This window comes from Lipophrys pholis (genome assembly GCF_963383615.2).
Source record: "Lipophrys pholis genome assembly, chromosome: 5".
In the NCBI taxonomy this organism is placed as follows: Eukaryota; Metazoa; Chordata; class Actinopteri; order Blenniiformes; family Blenniidae; genus Lipophrys; species Lipophrys pholis.
In genome coordinates, this window is record NC_137628.1 from 25,751,341 (window position 1) to 25,765,817 (window position 14,477).

The window sequence follows — 14,477 nt, forward strand, 5'->3', positions numbered from 1 at the left end:
ACGATTTTACCAACTTAGAAAGTATATCCAATTAGTATATGTACAAACCAATGCATAAATGTGTCCAAAAAACTCTGCAACTGTTTACATAAAAATACAATGCAAATTTGCGTCAAATGACCCGAGGAGGTTTTAAAGTGGAATAAATGTTCTTTCATTGCATGGTTGTGGGTTTGTCCATAAGCCAAAATGTCCTTCAGAAATCACAAAGAGGACGAGTAAAGACAGGTTAATGCCGCCACCTTCAAAATGAAATCAAAGCCAGATTACTATTACAGTAACACACTGTGAGTCGGGTGAAACTAACCTTCCTCACGACGATCTGCACCCAGCTCACGTTCTCTATTAGAGGGTGAACAATCCGACGTGTAAGGATGGAGGATGGCCACAGAGGCTTGGTCAGTCTCACTGGTCAAGACTCTCTTCACATTCTATTCTGCGCCTTCACGTGTCATATCAAGAGCTTTGCTTTTCTCCTGACTCATCCAAAATGCAGCCAGAGAAACAGTCATGTTTGGATGATCTGTGAACATCCTCCAGTGGTTTTCAGTTCGATGCAGGATTGACCAACAGGTTCTGCTCCAGATCTATGGGGTCCTTTAATTGCCCTCAGGCAGAAAACACATCCGACATTCCTCCGGTGCGTCGACCCGGCAGCTTTCCCCGGCTCGCCGGACAGATGTCTCCCGCAGATTCCCAGAACTGGGTTTTAAATCTGGCCTTCAGTGTTTCACTGTTTATGCACCTCAAGCTCACAACAGCCTGCCGGCTCATTGGAGGTTTCCACAAACACCCACTTCAACTAATGAGCTGTTTACATGCTGTCTGCTTTCAACGTGACACTTCTCCATCTGGATCACTGGTTTAACCTTTTCTTGTTTGTTTGTTTAAACTGTTTTTAGTGCACTCGTGAAACACTTTGAGTTGCTCCTACATTTGTCAAACGGCCTCTAACATGTGTGCAGCAGTGATTCAACACCGCCGCATAATGATCACACTGTTACAGCGCCGCTCTTGGCTAAAGACGCTTGCAGGCTTGTATCGGTCCCGAGTTGGACCGGCGCGTTTCCTCCTGGGGATAAGTGTGATCACGATGAAAGCCTAACAACGTGGCAGTCTTGGGAATCACTGCTGCGCAATATTTTGCAGATGGTGAGTATAATTAGTGTCCTGGTATTAAAAGGCCCTTCCAGTAATTGCTCCTTCCTGCGCTGCGCGTGTCTCTGGGTTATATTTAACCTAGATAAAGATCAGCCTTTTTCGGTCGGTACACTTACTTAAACTTGGATAATTTGTGAATCTCACTCGGGTTTAGGAGGAGTTTAAATTGTTACTAAAAAGCGGATGTTTCCCGTTTATTTTGCCTTGTTTTGGGGATTTTTCCTTTTATATCCTTTCTGGGTTTTGTGTTATATTTGTTTTGGTTATAATAAATCTGTTCTCACAAGTTAATCGCTGAGACGTGGGGAATGCAGCAGCGTCAACTATACAGAAGTCTATGTGGCGACAGAACGAGTAGTTAGAAACGCAAACTAAATTTCAACATTTGCATAGGGCGTTAAAAAAAAAAAATAAAAATAAAAAGAGTCCTAAAATTTAAAAGATCTTCTGCTTCACCTCATTAGTGAGAAGGTCAGTTGTTGCTCCCGCGCTGCTGGACGATTTAAATAATTAATGAGTGAGCGCGTACTGCGCCAGCTGTGTTCAGCTCAGCCCGCAGGTCACTTCCACTGCCCTCCCGGACTACCAGAGGGAGCGCAGCAACGTGGAGACGCCTTCTGCTGCCGCCTTGATTCCTTCACGAAACCGAGGAAACCTTTTGTGCTTCAACTCAACGTGTCAGAGAATCCCACACAGTCAAGCTCAGGGAGAACATGCAAACTCCACAAAGGAAGGAACCCATGCTTGAATCGGGAACGCGAGGTGACGAGACGACTGTGTCACCCTCATCACCAGGACTATCACTAGGTTCATTTAGGATGCATGAGAATTAGCCGAAGGGCAGAAGTTCCACCAGCCACACACTCCAATAGGGCACGGTCAATATTCAAATCATCCGTCATGAGAAACGAAACGGTGAGAAGATGACCTTCAGTGATACATCGCATTTCTTCCCTTCGGCCGACTCAACATCTTTCACATGATCCATCACTCACACACATTCACACACACCGGCGGTGAGATGGGAGACTGATTATGAGGCAAGACAGAAAGAAAGAAAGAAAGAAAGAAAGAAAGAAAGAAAGAAAGAAAGAAAGAAAGAAAGAAAGAAAGAAAGAAAGAAAGAAAGAAAGAGAGTATAATAATTAATGATGAATATAAAGTATTTCATTTTACTCTCCTTGTACCTCACCCAAGGAAAATGAGATGATCTTAAATAGTTCCTGTTTATCATTATTAACTAGATGATGATTTCTTAAGTGACTTATAAATCAATAACTAATTGAATGAATTTCAGTGTGATGGTTATGAGTCACATGTTTACATGCTCCACAGAGAAATCCAAACAAATTCTCCTCACTGTGGGGGATTGATCAATTCCATATTTGTTTGTAATTGAATTGATCAACTAATCTAGTGAGAATAACAGAAAATAATGGCATACTATTGACACACTTTCTATCGCTCAGGTATTAGAACACAGAATATGAAAGTAAGTGCAGGGGTGAACCGTGAAATGATCACATAATCTGTCAGTCAACACCCGTCATTGTTTGAACTTGTGCTCAGGTACAATGCGTGACTGCTGCCAACACGTCCAGGGCTCTCCTTGGGTTTCACCTTGGCGTAAATTAGTTTCGATGATGCAGCTAAGTGAGGGCTTGTTTATAACCTGTAGAACCACTTCTGGCATGACGTTACAACATCCTGAGTGACGAGCGAACGGGATACTGGAGTACACTGGAGGACTGCAGGCGTCTGTAGAACAGTGCGCTATAGGTCCTGGGTTGTTTGGAGGGAACGCGCTCACTGTGGTCCGTGAACCTGTCAGTCTGCAGCTGCGTCTCCGGGCTGCTCCGGCATATCGGACATTCATCATTGGTCGGGACTGAGCAGCCTTGGCAGTTTATTTTCAGGCGGTGAGAGAGAAGACAAACACGGAGTCAAAACTTCCGTCAGAGAGCGTTTGACAGCTTCAGTCCACTGCGGCGTGGGGAATCACCTGAAACACCTGAATCCACCAAACTACAGAAATCCCAAAGGCCTCACAGACACAGCGAGGGAGAACGACCAGGGCGTGGCCTCCGTTTGGCGGGGAGATGACGTCGTCACAGAAAGAAACGGCGGGATAATTTCAGGAACATGAGATAAAGTGGAATGATACTTTCAAATGTGTTCAACATGGGACGCACGTATTTATGAGAATTATGCAGGTCAGGGCTTTTGGGAATGGAACTTTGTGTGTGTGTGTGTGTGTGTGTGTGTGTGTGTGTGTGTGTGTGTGTGTGTGTGTGTGTGTGTGTGTGTGTGTGTGTGTGTGTGTGTCAGCTCTGTTGAGTCATAAGCGAGCTCCAGAAGGGTTTGTCATGGCCCAGCTCAGCCTGCGGCACTCTCCTGCTTCAGAGCTGTCAGCAGCAACGTCTCCCTGCCAAGCCACAGCGGGCAGAGGCAGGAGAGAGAGAGAGCGCACACACACACACACACACGCACACACACACACACACACACACACACACACACACACATCTTCTCCCGCTTATCCGTTTCCGGGTCGCGGGGGTGGCCGTCTGAGCACTGGGGTGACGCAGTCTGAGCACTGTCACCCAGACCACATAGCACCGATTAAGATGGTGAGCCCACGGAAAGGTGGCACCCGGCGTGGGACACAAACCCACTAGCATGTTAGTCTCATGCTCTACCAACTGAGCTAGCCGGACACACACACAGGTTATTGGAGAGGGAAGAAAAAACTACAGGCATCTGGCATGGAATCAGTTGAATCCCTGAAACTCCAAATTCCTGCGAAACATAATGAAGGTGTCCCTCGGTTGCTCGTGCTCTTTGTCCTCTGGTGCAGAAAATTGACCGTGTAATTAACACTTGAGTTGAATTTGCTTGCTCATCTCCTCTGCAGATAAATGAGAACACACGCCGAAGCATACCTCGTGCTCATCAGTTACCCAAGTGAGGCAGGTGGTGCTGGATAGTCAGCGTGTGTGGCCTCGCCATAACAGTGTGTGCTGGCATCCTCCCCTGCCATACTTTGGCCGCCTACGCACACCAATGGTGCAGATGAGCTCTGGTGTAGCGTGAAGCTGAATGCTCCTTTAACGTCCACCGCGGGAGGAAAACACACTCTCACCGTCAAATCACACACACACACACACACACACACACACACACACACACACACACACACACACACACACACACTCTCAAGGTCAAAGAGACAGAGGGATGTGGTTGACGTCCCTGAATCCGTTCATACAAAAGCAATGATTGCAAACTTTGTGCAGGTATAGATGGTATTTATCAAGCTAAAGCAATAAAGCAGCAGAGGATTTGTAGGATTTGTGTTATAATCAGAACTGAGGGACTGAAAGGTTGTTTTTTTTTTAAAGAGACTAATCATAAACGGAAATGGAAATTTAAAAGATTCATGAATAAATAATACATTTAAAGGATTAATCAATGGTTTAACACATTTTAAATATAGAGAACCATAAACTATTAGTGATTGAAAATAATCTCCCCCCAAAAAATATCAGTGCTCTGAACGTATTGTCTGACTTTAAAGTACACATTGTAGTATTCATGTTTGTACACTATGTGGCAGTAGTGAGTCATTGTACCTAAACCTTTCAGCAGTTTGCTGCTGTTTGTTGACAACAGAGCAACACATTTCCCATCATTACTTGAATCAGTACCGACAACTGCGTCAGGAGCCAGAAAGAGAGGAACAGCGACTCACTGCACCAACTAGTGGTACAACGTTGTATTACAAGTCTGATCAGGCTGTAGCGAGTTAACTTTCGTAGATTTCTCCACGACGTCACAGATTATTTCTTAGATTGTTTTGAGCTAAGAATATTACATACTAAGTCATTATGCCATTAAAGCAACAATTTCTGGATTTTCTTTTAGAGCAATTGCAACAGCGCCCTCTGTGGCCACAAGTGGTAATCTCAGGATTGTAATAGAGAACAAGATTCTTTCAACAGTTTTTCAATAGTTAATTAGTTGTTTTTGGAAGATTTTGCATGTGAGAACAGAAGTGTTGTAGTTTAACTTCCAAGTAAATCTTCTTTCACAATGTTTTGAAAATCCACCCAGTGATGTGACGCGCTGATACCAACCAGTTTGTCCGATATGAATTCATGTCACACTAAAGTGAGCTGGTTTGTACACTTCTGTTAGGAGATAGCCACCTTGTCTCATGGTTTGATCCTGGACTGCAGCTCCGTGTTGGAGTTTTATTTAGAATGAATTCCTGCACGCGCTGGATGGAGGCAGAGGACATAAAGTAACAGGAGAGTGAAGAAGGAAACAACATGGGACAAGAATCTGCTGCCAGGCTCAGAAGGCCAGAAAAGAAGAACGGTGTGGTTTGTGGTTCTCGTCCTCAGACCTGCAGACCACCCAAAGGCAATATGTCAGGATCGTTGTGTTGGGGGTCTTCAGACCTCCAGGTCACCGGATATCGACAGCAGGAGTCCTGAATCGATGACATTGTGATGCTCCGGTTATATATCACCTCCCCGGGCACTTTTTCCTCTCCATTCAAACAATAATCCGTCCGACTCTGGAGACTTGTGACTTCCATGTGACCTCAGGCAGTGGAGAATAACGTCATCTTTTATCTTTTGTATTCTCTTCTTAATTCAGATAAAGGTAGAAATGCCAACGTATAAAAAAAAATACTTCATGAACTTCAGATTCATTTAAAAAATGTTCTGAGATTTGAAATATCACTGAAAAAAATATATATATTAAAAAGTAAAAGGATCCATCAAACAGATGGTCTTCTCTTAATGTGTGCACTATATTAAATGGCGGGATACTCATTTCTGAAGCGGTAAAGCATCAATTTAAAGTCTGAACTGCAATTACAAGTAATTTATAAAATTAAGTATAAATGAGCCAATAACTCAAGAATTCTTTTGATTTCACGTTTTCTTCCGATAGTTGGGCTGATAAAGTTTAACTGATGTGCCGTCGTCTGTGTTTCCCAACAAATTCAAACGTTGTGCTGAACAACTCTGATGGCAGTGCAGCGTATTGATCACATGATTACTATTTACTTCCTTTTCCTTTTTGAGAATAAATACTTATCAAATGGAATAAGTGGCGAGTGAATCTATTAATTATCTTATGGATTAAGACTTAATTTGCTGTAATTGTAATGGGGAATTTAGAACATCAGGTTTAGTACAAATCTATCAGTGTAACACCAGCTGAGGACTTTTCTATATAAGAACTACCTTATTTTGAATTAAAGCCTTTAACTAGCAGGAGAAGAGTAATGTTGGTCGTCTGGATCACAACTGTAATAACGAGGCATTGGACCATTTCAGGGGCAAAACGTGATTCAAGTTGTGTGAAAACCGTTGAATTAGGAGGAATCTCAGTGCGTTCTTGGTCTGTGTGGGAAAGTACCCAGAAATAAAATCCAGACGACAGGAAGAACATGCAAACATTCACACAGAAGACCCCGATTGGCCTGCAGGACCCCCAGACTAACACAAATCCTGATTTAAAGAATAAGTTATATATGAAGGAGGGAAGTATTAATACTTAAGCAGAACTACTATTTACTATCATTCTCCACATTTTAACTGCAATATTTATACATTTATTTCAAAATACACTACAGTCTGTATATCTTTTAGCTTTTAGTCAGCATTTTCAGTGTTTCTTTTGTGTCTTCAACACAACTATTGGCACCAATATCTGGATGAAAGTGTGTTTTGTTATTTCTGGTTAAACGTGGACTGTTTTTGAATGACCTGAAGTATTTTCTTCTTGTTTTTTTACAATGAAAGGCTGAAAATATTTTCTGAAGTCCGACCCGATCAGGAGGAACAAAGCGGCTCTGATGTGAGCTCCGTTCAAGAAGAAAAGGTTTTAGTTTGCCTTTGCTGACGATTCTACAGACACAGAAGCTGCTATTTACTCTTGTTGTCCGTATTTTGGGCGCCAGCATCGTCAGATTAAACGGGAAATGGGCCCTTCGCTATAACCTAAAGATGAATGTCTTGCATTGTGGACGTCGGTGGTCCTGACAGTGATGTGAGTGACCGACCCCCCCGTGGTTCTACCTCCCGCTGACGGGTCCTTGATACTGAGAAAGTGGCAGTCGGGCATGAATCCCATCAGGGCAATCAAAGAGCCTCAGCTGATCTCATCAGCCTCATACTCACCTGGGTGTTATTAACCGAGCCTGATATTAAAAAGCGAGAAAAGCCTGAATGAATATTTCTGCTTCTGGCCCTCTCAAATAAGATTTCCGTACTCAAGAATGGCTCTGACACATCTCATTATGGAGCACAAGATGTGATTCGGTGGGCTGCTGAGTTGTGATCAAATGGAGGAATCCACCCAAATTGCCAATTTTACCGATGACAATGCCGGCATACAAAGGAGATTTTAATAAAAAACAAAAAACTGCTGGTTATTTGCTTTATCGTAATATGAGTCTAAAGGAGAAGTATGAGGTCAGTTGGAGCCACAAGAAGAAGAAGTGAACCTGTTCAGCATCCAGCATTTATTTAAGGTCACGATTAATAGTCAATATAAACATTATCTCACTTTGGGCGGGAAAAAAAAAAAGGCATTTTATTTGTGTGTGTGGATCAACAGTGAGCTCCAGTACTGTAACCCCATGCAGCATCATCCATTGACAGCAGGTTATAGCGATTAAATGCTTCTTTATCAGTTCTCGGGATACAACAAAGGTCCAAAATAGGATTAAGAGGAGATGTGGAACGCCACCACTGCTAATGCTACGGCCCTTTGAGGATCTGCTGGCAATGAGAGGAGCCGCGGTGCTGCGGGGCAGGATTACCGAACAAAGAGAGATGGAGGGATATGGAATGAGGTGCGAGAGCCTCCCCTCCACCCTCTTTTATCTTTCCATCCAAAGCCCTTAAATGCCTCACGCCTCGCATCACACTCGGGCCTGCCATAGGGCAGAATCCCTCTCTGGGCGCCATCTCTCATGCCGGTGGCCAGTTGCCGGTCGGCAGATGAGCGAGCGCTGAGGGCAACGGCGGGAGCACAGAGAGGGACATTCATTCATCAAGAGGAAGTGCAGTGCAATCCAGGCTGTAAGTGTAAAGTAGATAAATGGCTAATAACCTCAAGGAATGAGATGATTCATCACTTCCTAAAATTAAGTTCATTAAAGGACTGCCTGCGGAGATTCATCAGTGTCTCCAGCTCTCGACCATCTTGTTTGTTACAGTAGATCAACCGTGAAGCTTTTCTTTTCTTTTTTCCCTTTCCATTTTTCTCTCGCTTGTAAAAATAGATTTTACAAACAGAAAAAAAAAAAGAAAGATCGAATTTGTCAGTAAATTTGTCAACGAGGTCAAAAAACATTATTCGCAGCACAATTGTTGAATTGAAACACATCGAACTAATTTCATATTATTGTAGTTTATTCTTCTGCATCACACACAGAAACATACATATTGTGCTTCGTTAGTCTCACAGTGGTTTGTTGACAAATTTGCTTTCCAAACCATTTCAAAATAAAGGTATGCTTAGTATTTGAAAGGTCAACGTGTTGGAGGCTCTCAGATGAAACAAACCTTCAAACTTCATGAATTGTTCCAGACGGTTCCTGATGTTACTTTCTGATGTTTTGATTTGAGCCCTTCTCATCATGATGAAGCAGAATTTATTAGTGCTGGATTGTTAATCCACTGGAACTGGAACCACAAACTTGTTGAATCATCGTTAGAGCGAGTTTGTCTTGATCGACTGATCGTGTGCTGATGATAGTACCAATGTCATGTTGTCAGATATGAAGCCGATGTACTTCAAATGTGTTTTTTGTGATCTAATTTTGAAAGAGATCAAACTTCACAGTGATCAAATACAGAACAACAGGCTGCCAACTACAATCTAAGCTCTATTGATTATTTGGTCAAGAAAAACAAACAACTGGCCACATCTGTGAGAATCAGTTCAGTTTTAGGTTCAAACTGCAACAAAAACCCCAGATCTCTGTTGTAGGGATTTAATCTGCAAGTAAATCGTAAATGTGTAAAGTAAATGTGAGGGGAAATAAACAACATTTACGTGCCAGGCTGAGGGGAGCAGCTTTTCGGCAAGCAAATATGGGAAAACTTTCGTGTATGTTTGGAGTTTGCAAGTTTTTCCTGCATGCCGGTATTTCTGTAATAAAAAAGCTTGATAATAATGGCGACTGTAGAACTGGTTGTTGGAATGAAGGTGTGAAATCTCGGATTACACTGCGTTGGACCGGTGGCATACCCAAACATGTCCCCTGTCTTTACCCTCGAGGGACATGAAGAGATTCTCATCATTTGAACTTGGATAAAGAATATGGACGTCAGGGGGAACGTCTAGATGAAATCTGAGGGTTCTCCACTTGTTGAATTAATCTTAAAAGAGGATGCCATGGCAATCCACACCATGGTTCTGGAGCACCGAGAGACAGAGCGACACTGTCGTCTGCACACACTGGATTTGTTGTGGCTTCTTGCAAATGTGCACATCTGAAGCCGGGAAACTATCCTCTGTGATCAGCGAGTGGAACAGAGCGGCTGCTCACACACACACACACACACACACACACACACACACACACACACACACACACACACACACACACACACACACACACACACACACACACACACACACACACACACACACACACACACACACACACACACACACACAAAATCCTGGGAACAAACAGGCGCATGCCGTAACCTTGCCAACCAAAGTGGAAACTCCCCCACTGATCCATTCATGTGAGGATGTGCACAATGCCGTTCACACTGCCAGTGGACACGGCGCTCCGAGGCCGGGCCAGAGATTCACCATCGCCGGGCAACAGGCGGGGCGGGAATCTGCATCGACAGCGCGTCGACTGTCATGGCTGCTGCTCAAGCCGTACGCGCTCACGACAGCCAACGGTCTCGGTTTTATAGGAAACGTTCGAATGGTTCCCCTTCACACGGCTCTGAATGAAGCTGCGAGCTCAACAAGTTTTCTGCAATTAGCCAGTAGCTGCATATATTATCTTCACAGGTTGGGGGGAAAAACAACCCATTATCTCTTTGTAGTTGTCACACACCCTTTGATAATATTACACCAGGATTAAAGAGTGATTCTCACAGCGAAGAAGTGTTTTGTCTGCATCTTCAGGCGATGTCGAGCTTATTTTTACGCCACTGAGCTAAAAAAAAAAGAAAAAAAAAAAGCACCTAACAGCTCTAAACACGGCTGATGTAGACGGCAGTCAGCTGATGCATGCGGCACCTTCACTGTTATCTCTCTGGGCTCAGGGAAAAGTTGATTCTGCAGATTTGTTGCCGGACGACCTGACTTCAGGGCTGAAACCTGAGTCTTTACATCGTCACTCGCAAGGACGGCTGCAAAGACTCATTTCCAAAGTATCAGTGTATGAGGCCCCCTGCTCAACGCCGAGCCTCTGAAGTGAGCCGGCCCTTTAATTCTGGTCAACAAAAACCAGCCAGAATTCTCTTCCTCCGCACCACGGAGCGTCACTTCTCACTGCCCAGAAACTATTAAAGCCGAGCAGCGGGAGCCAGCCTGTTGCCCCGGCTGACATGTTTCTTCATTACAACAAACACGACCTCTGTGGTTTGATTTTTGAGTTGAGCCCTCGTCGACTCCGCCGCTGCCACAAATACCCAGCGGAGCTGAAAATAACCAACAAATGCATCATTTTCTTCTGCCGAGTCGCGTTTCAAGCCGTCGGAGAAGTTTTAAAGCAGGTTTTGGGAAAAAAAAAAAAGTCCATTTCCGCAAATATTTTGGGGTGTAAACTTGTAAGAAGAGAGCAGCTTATTGTAGTTTGATCACCACAGAAGGTTGGTTTTAACCATCTCTATAGGACAGCACCTCAAACTCAAAGTGAAAGAAATCTTGTATGGGAGCAGCTTGTGGTCCCACACAGAAGCTCCTGCACTTTGTTTTTTTTTTATTAAGCCACAAAACCGTTGCAGGGCCTCGGGACAAATCTCATTCAGTCGAAAATTTCCAATCATCTTTCATAACTGCAGCATTTGTGCATTTATTTGTCACAAGCGGCAATAACTTGTAATATCTGACAAATGCAGAAGGATCGTGCGACCGCGAGGTGAATCATTTCCTGTAACTTTATCGGGAGCATGTGCGACATAAATACTAATTCATTGTGATACCAAGAGAAAGTTATTGATGGCAGTTGGTAGATTTTCTTGTTTTAAGGAGGTGAAATCAGTTTTTGTGCCTTTTTTTCTTCCAGTAAATGTGAATCCAGCATGAAGTCCATGTAAGACGGCCTCTGGGTTATTTGGCTGAAGAAGGAGAGCTAAAATTATTGCCCCGTTGAGGTCATGAACCAAACAATTTGCTTTATTGGACACGTGAGACGCCGTCACACAAAAACAAGACAACCGATATGCTTGAAATGAAAAAAGAAAAACCCACATTTTATTGCACTTAAGTTATAAGAAAATAAAATTCTAAGTGAATCAAACAAATACACAATCCCTTTAAGGTTTTTTCTGTCTGTTTTCTTTTTTTGCCAGGCAGTTTACAATGAACTGAAAAAAAAAATGTTTGTTTTTTTTAAACACCTGCAACAAAATCTGATTTCTCAAACCAGATCATAAATTAAAAACAGAGGGAGAAAACAACAAGAGGAGATAGAGCAAGATTGTTTGCTTTTTTTTTTTTTTTTTTGCTTTTTTTCTTTTAATATACAGTGTTATACCACTTTTCACAGTTCAGCTTGAGTTGTGACTCTTGGAGATTGAGACGATTTCTGTTTGGCTACAATGTTTCTGTTCACGTTTTTGTTGCCTTTCGTGTTTTTTGTTTTCAGCCCGCCGGCGACTCGCCGCCCCGCTGATTTCAACTGCAACGCATGTAACACTAAGACTCCACTCCCCCCACCCCACCCCCCCCCCACCCCCAGCAGCTCCACCCAACAGCTGATGTATGTGATGGTCTCCTCTGTTGCTTCAGACATCTTTGCATTGGAACAACAATCACACATGGATACGGACAGATCTCTCATTCACGTGTTAAAAATCAAAACATCTCCTAGTTTGACTTTTTTTGTCTTCTTTTTTTTTTTTCCTTTTGCCAGTCCACACAGCATTTTGTACATTTCCCCAAAGAACAGGCTTGAAAGAGCGTTGTCCAAAAAGGAATGTGTGTTACAAGTTGCCCGTCAACACGCGAACACACGCACTCATGCACTCACACGCACGCCAACAGTGTACATCCCCCCCCTCGTGTCTCCTCTCCGCACGCCGGACACGCTCCCTCCTATCAGCCTCGTTGAGGCACGTTTGGCTCAAGTTTCAGTGGCAAAAACAAAAAGGAAAAACAAAAACACAAATTAAAAAAAAAAAAAAAAAACACAAAAAAAATCTAACCTTGGATGTTACCTTTCGTCATCTTTTGTTGAAGTTCAAACATATAGAGTTCAATTTGGAATTTCGCCTGGGACTAAAACGTCACAGCAAGTAAAAGTTCCATCTCTCTCTTTTTTTTTTTCCTTTTTTTTTTTTTAACGTTCATCTAGCAGCATAAATACAGTTTGGCCACTGGGGAGGGGGGACAGTAGAGGGGACAGGGGGCTCGGGGGCATTAATCCACAGTGCTTAAAGAAACCTCTCTTCACAGCACTGCCACTGAAGAAACCACCCCAGTTAGACTCTGAAAAATATCTGTATAGCATTGATGTTCCTGCAAAGGCGAAAGCCCCAAACCCTGGTGTGAAGAAAACAGAAAGGACAACTCAAGTAAAAAGACCAACAAAAAAAAAAAGAAAGAAAGAAAAACATGTGACAGCAAACCTAAGCGGAGCGGGTTTCTAATACTGGGATTTGTTGCTGTTGGCAACGGTGAGGAACGGTGAAAAAAAAAAATAGCCAAGAGAAAAATCCCTTCCTTTCATATGATCGACAAAAAAAAAAGCAAAACAAAAAGGTGTTGAAATTCACAGTTGTGTTTGTGTGCGATACTGTAAAGAAATAAAACGTAAAGAAAGCGAGTCGAGAACGACAGAAACGGAAATGGAGTGACAAGAAACGAGCCTGAGTGACAGGCCGCTGAACCCTCCGGTGGTGGTTCTCTACACGACACCGAGCAGCTCTGAGGTGGGACCGTGTGTGGAGACTCAACTCCCTCCATCTTTATCTGCGCTCAGCGTTTCCCACTCTCTGGGCTGGATGGCCGTTTTTTTTGAGTGTATGTGTGTGTTTGTGGGCGCACGCTAATCGGAGGGGGAGGTGTGTGTGTCTGTGTGTGTGTGTGGGGGGGGAGGGACTTTTTTTTTTTTTTTTCTTTAAAAAATAATATATCTCTGTACATCTCAAAATCTGTCAGCCTTGAGCGAAACAAACTCTGTGTTGCGAAGCCGAGCTCCAGCCGAAAAGGGTGGAGAGACGCTTCAGAAGAGTTCAGTCATCAGTCGTTTTCTCCTCGTCCTCTTTCCTTTCTCCCAGCCAATCGTCGGGACGGACCGGGCGCGGCCCCTCCCCTCCCGCCCCGTTCTCCAGCCTGAGCCCCCTCTTGACTCCACCTTGTTTCTGGTGGTCGAGGGTCGAAACGCGGGGGCTGAACACGCAAAGTTCCCAATCTGTGTCTTTGTATGTTTTTCCCAAAAGGGGGTGGGGGTTGGGGAGGTGATGGCAGAGGACAGGACGGGTCCACTGTCGGTGGCGGCGGTTGGAGATTTCGGCGAGTTTGGGTGGAGAGCTCTGGGTGTCGGCCCTCCGGTTTCCAGGCCCTCCCCCCCCTCGTCTCCCACTCCTCTCTCTCTATTCCTTCCTATCCAGTGGTTCCGCTCACTTCGTCCTTCCCCGCCGCGGTCCTGCTCACTTCATGTCTACGTCAAAGTCCAGCACCAGCAGCTTGGTCTCCTCTGTGCCGTTGCGGCTGCCCACCGCGCACACCAGCTTGGTGTTGGAGGCCCGGATGCGCCACACCACGCCGCCGCTGCCTCCGCTCTCCAGGGTCACCAGGTTGCGGATGAACTCGCCCGTCTTCAGGTCCCACAGTTTGACCGTGCCGTCGTCTGAGCTGGTGATGACAAAGTTCTTGTTGAACTGGAGGCACGTCACGGCGCTCTGGTGCTTGTGTGGACCTGAACACACAAAACAAACGGTCAGACGGTTAGAGGGACTGAGGAGAACAGAAAGTAGACATTTTGAGCGCTACATCACTGCGACGGTGTTTTCAAGAACCTTCAGGAACCTGAACAAGTTCAAATGAGTGATTGAGATTTGTGTTTGTGACGAGACACAGAACCTGCCACT

At 44.3% G+C, this 14,477-nt stretch overlaps 1 protein-coding gene across 3 annotated transcripts in view; it reads right to left on the bottom strand.

Moving 5' to 3' along the window:
* Positions 1–12,726: 12,726 nt before the first annotated feature.
* fbxw7 (F-box and WD repeat domain containing 7) overlaps positions 12,727–14,477 on the bottom strand; it is a 111,072-nt gene continuing 109,321 nt past the window's right edge. For all 3 annotated transcript variants that reach the window (XM_080463333.1, XM_080463334.1, XM_080463335.1), the window contains one exon: positions 12,727–14,305. In XM_080463333.1, the coding sequence (XP_080319459.1) occupies positions 14,037–14,305 (269 nt within the window). In that variant the 3' untranslated portion in view covers positions 12,727–14,036. The remainder of the gene's footprint in view (positions 14,306–14,477) is intronic.